Below are 5,023 nucleotides of genomic sequence, written 5' to 3'. Positions count from 1 at the left end.
AATCGAAAAATTTTTCTTTACGAAAACAAAATTTTTTTTTCCCTGGTGGAGAGATGTGATGTATGAATGAAAACATGAAGTAATAATATCTAGGTTAATATTAATTGTGTCAGCATTGGTCAGCATTGGTTAAGAAAATGCATTCATGACCAATTAATGTTATTGGGACGCTGACGCAGTAGATTAAGTCTATTTAAGTATGTAAGCTAAATATTTTGGTGGAATAAATGAAGTGAGTGTAACCGGGAAAGGTGGTGTTTTTTTTAAATCAAGTTGGGGCTGCCAGACCTGGACATTACACAAGTCACGGTGAACTTTAGCCCTAGAGGATTCAGCAAGTGGACACAAACCGATTGCTTCGTCCAGACAAAAATTACCGGACTGCATCCCGCAGTCGAAATACCAAAGGCATCCTTACCAATTCCATCAAAACTTGTGATGGCTGATCCTCAGTGGTACCGTCCTCAACCAATAGACATTCTTATTGGGGGCCAGCATTATTGGGATTTGGTCTTGGATCGCACAATTCGCATGGGCCCTGGTCTTCCAGTACTCAAACAGAGCGTATTTGGATGGCTCGTAGTTGGAGAAATCGGACCGATTCCAGCTGCTCAAGTGTCAACTCAAAGTTGTTGCATGACCACACTGGAAAGTATCGACAACACTCTCAAACGTTTCTGGGAAATTAAGGATGCAGCAGGTCCAGCGGAAAGAAAAGATGAAGATGAACAGGCTGAAAAGATCTACCAAGAAACTATTACTCGAGATGAGACAGGGAGATTCATCGTTCATCTGCCCCTTACCAAAAGGGTACAAGACTTGCCTTCAAACAAACCAAATGCGGCAAGACAGCTCTATTTCTTAGAGAGGAAGCTCAGAGCATCTCCAGACTTGAGAGCCAAATATGAGGGAGTTTTTGCTGAGTACCAAGCTTTACGCATTATTGAAAAGGTACCGAAGGATGAGATCGATCGCAAGGCCTATTATTTACCATACCATGGGGTGTACAAGGAGAGTTCCACAACGACGAAATTGAGAGTGGTATTCAACGCCAGCTCCAAGAGCAAGAACGGTCTAAGTCTCAATGATACACTCCTGACCGGGCCACTTACTCAACCGCCATTAATAGAAACACTTTGGAGGTTTCGCCAACATCAATGGGCTTTGACATGCGACATCACCAAGATGTATTTGCAGTTCTTGGTGACACCAGAGCAGAGAGATTACCATAGATTCCTCTGGAGAACTCACAAGTTAGGCGAAGTTGAGGAATATCGATTCCGAACCCTATGTTTCGGTGTTGCGTCATCACCTTATTTGGCCACAAGATCATTGATACAGCTAGCCTCTGAAGATGGAGACAAATTCCCAGCAGCCCAGGAAACAATTCGTTCATCATTCTACGTGGATGACTGTTTGGTATCAGCAGATTCCATAGAACAACTCCAACAAATCAAGAGCGAATTGATAGAGCTTCTGGCTGGTGCTGGCCTACAGCTCAACAAATGGACATCCAACGCGCCCAGTCTTTGCGGTAGCGGGCAAGCCAAAGATGTCACCGCAAATGTAGCTGATAATGAACCAGTGAAGACCCTAGGCCTGCTGTGGAACCTCTTAATCTGATCAATTTAGCTATAAACTTGCAGAAAACATCAACTGCAATCACCCTACCAAACGTCAAGTGCTTTCTCTCATCGCACGGACATTTGATCCATTAGGATTTATTGGACCGGTAATGGTGAACGCCAAATGTCTCATGCAGAATCTTTGGCAACTCAAGTGTGATTGGGATGAGGAAGTCCCGGAATCAGTGCTTAGTGAATGGATATCATTTCTCAAATCCTTGAGATTCATTCCCAACATCAAAATTCCGCGGTGTATATCCGAATTCACCCAAATTTCCAAACGGGAAGTGCACTTATTCACCGATGCCAGCAAGAAAGCATATGGCGCAGCCATATACATCGTGACTGAAAACTCTTCAGGATTCCGATCCACCCGGCTTCTGACAGCTAAGTGTCGTGTTGCACCAGTGAAGGTCGCTACAATCCCAAAGCTTGAGCTGTGCGCTGCTGCATTGGGTTCCAGGATCTTGAAAGCTGTGTGCGATTCCTTGAACTGTCACAACCACTACTGCTGGACTGATGCTATGATTGTGTTGTGCCAAATTAGATCACCCGTGAAACGTGAAGCATTTGTTAAGAAGCGCCTGGAAGACATCCTCAACAATACCAGGGCTGAAAGATGGCATCACGTTCCTACCACACACAATCCAGCGGACTTGATTTCAAGGGGAGTCACGGCAGAACAGTTAGATGAATCCTCGCTCTGGTGGAAGGGGCCGGACTGGCTCTCAAAATCCATCGAGTACTGGCCAACCGAACCTGAAGGTCACCAAGAAGGATGCCTACTCGCAACCACGGCTCAATGGCCCGACATACGTGAGTATCTATATCAAAAATCTAATTCGTTTTCTCGTATTCGAAGGGTCATAGCATGGATTTTGCGATTTCTGAGCAAAATCACAGGGAAAGGTACTCAGCAATCTGGACCGTTACTTCCCGAAGAAATTCAGAGGGCAGAAATTGTACTGGTGAGGCTGGAGCAACAGGAGTTGCTCGTTGATGACATCAAAACATTATCTGGCCCAAAGAAGACACCAGTGAGCAAACAGCTACGTCATCTTCAAGTCTTTTTGGATGACGATAAGGTTATGCGTGTGAAAGGGCGGTTGGAAAATGCGAATGTGGATGAAAATACCAAGCAGCCCATGATCCTCCCCAGTGGACCGCTGGCCAAGATGATTCTACATCATGAGCATTACCGTTTACTGCACGCAGGCCCTACCCTTATCATGACAGAGATTAGACGCAAATTCTGGCCTATCTTTGGAAGACGTTTACCACGAGATGTCTATTGGAGATGTATCACCTGCAACAAAGCCAAACCTCGACCTTGTAAACAGTTGATGGGCCAATTACCGACACCTCGTGTCACCCTGACTCGACCATTTGCCTCCACTGGAGTGGACTTTGCGGGGCCCGTGCTTGTCAAGGCAAGTAAACTTCGAAAAGCACCCGTTCAGAAGACCTATCTGGCAGTATTCATCTGTATGGCAGTGAAGGCCGTGCACATTGAGGTTGTGGGCGACCTCACCACCGAGGCTTTCTTGGCTTCACTTCGCCGATTTTCTGCCAGAAGAGGAACACCCAATCATGTTTACTCCGACAACGGGACAAACTTCGTCGGGGCTGCCCACTCCCTGGGGAAATTTCTTGCAAATCCAGCCAACCAGAATGCCCTCATTGATGCCACCTCCGGAAACTCAATCACTTGGCACTTCATCCCACCTCGCTCTCCGCATTGGGGTGGACTCTGGGAAGCTGCAGTGAAGACGCTGAAGTATCACCTGAATCGCATCATGGGCACAACCGTGCTAACCTATGAAGAGTTGACGACTGTTACCACGCAGATTGAAGGAGTAATGAACAGCCGCCCTCTCACTGCACTCCCGGAAACTGAAGCTGATCCTGATGCTCTCACACCGGCCCATCTACTGATGACAAAACCAATCACCAATCTTCCAGACTGGGACTTGGAGAAGGTGTTCCGACTCGATCGATGGCAACTCACCCAGAAGCTATACCAGGACATCTCCAAGAGGTGGAAACGTGAGTACCTAGTCTCTTTACAACGCAGGTCAAAGTGGGACAAGGAGTACTCAAATTTGCATCCGGGAGATGTGGTGCTCGTGCTTGACAATGCCTCATCCGGGGCGTCATGGCCAATCGCTCGTGTAGTGGATATCCATCCAGGAAGAGACGGCAGGGTCCGCTTGGTCACCATCAGGATGAAAAATGGCACCTACAAGCGCCCCATTCATGTCTTGGCCAAGCTACCTACGGAATCAGAGCATCCGGAGACATCAGAACTGGCAAAGGGTGACTTTTCCCTGGGGAATGTGTTGGCGCCAACACAATCCTGAGCGCCATCAGCGCCAACCGATCGTGCGGCGAGCACTGAAACAACACCGAAAAGTGAACCCTAATATTTCCCCTCTTTGTCAATCCTCACTTCCGCAAAAAATCCCACAAAAATAAACGTGCAAAGTGCAAAAGTTAAATAAATCCAGTGAAAATCCAAAAGACCGTGAGTTTTTATTGTGAAAGGTGATTCGTGAATGTGCTGCCAGTTGTTCCAGAGAAGAGGATCGCGCCGTTTTGTCCTCCGGCCGAATACTAAGGCTTTATTCCTTCTCTCAATAGGTAACCATTCACACTGAAGACTCCCAAGGGGGATACCTTCTAATCATTTGGTTAATTCCTCCCAATTAATAGGTATTTCACATACAAGCATTGATATGAGAAATTTACCAAAGTGATATATTTTCTATTCAACAAATAAATTATGTGGTTACTTTCTATTTATTAATCAAATTGTGTGATTACATATCAGTGATGTTAAATGTGACTTATAGATTTATTGTATATATTTTATATTATAATTATTATGTTTATATTCGATTTACTAATAAGAGTTTTACACCGCATCTTTCGCAGGATTTCACCAAACTGTTTAAGGAGGCTCAGGAGAGGCAACCAGTCTACAGAACTAAATTGACTACAGGCCATTATTATAGGTGCGAGAAGTTCATCTCAGGGCTAAACACTTTTGGGCAAGAAGTTGTTATAGCTTTTCTAAAGAATGGCTATAAGATCTTCTTGCCTAAAAGGCTCAGCGACAAAGTGCTGCCCTATTGCGACGAGCTGAAGCCCGAGGATAATTGGGCTTTAAAGCTCGTCCGATACGAGGAAGAGGAGATGGCGTTTGGGGGTGGTCGGAAGAACACCGAAACTCCCATTTTAGAAATCACCAAAGGGGTAACGCAAGACGGCGCTCCCGATGGTGATGGTAAAATTGCTCCTGTTGTTGCTGAGGAAACACAAGAAAAAAACTCTCTGGAACCTCTTCCCGGACCAAGCAGCACCACTGACAATAGCAACAACAACAACAGCACCATCAA

At 45.7% G+C, this 5,023-nt stretch overlaps 2 protein-coding genes across 2 annotated transcripts; both read left to right on the top strand.

The window, feature by feature from the left end:
- Positions 1-438: 438 nt before the first annotated feature.
- LOC129808849 (uncharacterized) lies at positions 439-1,623 on the top strand. The gene has a single exon (XM_055858757.1). It carries the CDS (start codon positions 439-441, stop codon positions 1,621-1,623), a length of 1,185 nt encoding a protein of 394 aa, XP_055714732.1.
- A 112-nt stretch (positions 1,624-1,735) lies between these two features.
- Positions 1,736-3,985, top strand: LOC129808848 (uncharacterized). The gene is made up of 2 exons (XM_055858756.1): positions 1,736-2,441; positions 2,529-3,985. The coding sequence occupies exons 1-2, from the start codon at positions 1,736-1,738 to the stop codon at positions 3,983-3,985; spliced, it is 2,163 nt and encodes a 720-aa protein (XP_055714731.1).
- Positions 3,986-5,023: the final 1,038 nt, after the last annotated feature.

This window comes from Phlebotomus papatasi, unplaced genomic scaffold, assembly GCF_024763615.1.
Source record: "Phlebotomus papatasi isolate M1 unplaced genomic scaffold, Ppap_2.1 HiC_scaffold_116, whole genome shotgun sequence".
Taxonomy (NCBI): Eukaryota; Metazoa; Arthropoda; class Insecta; order Diptera; family Psychodidae; genus Phlebotomus; species Phlebotomus papatasi.
The sequence above is the reverse complement of the archived record's forward strand: the minus strand, read 5'-3'. Positions and strand labels throughout refer to the sequence as shown.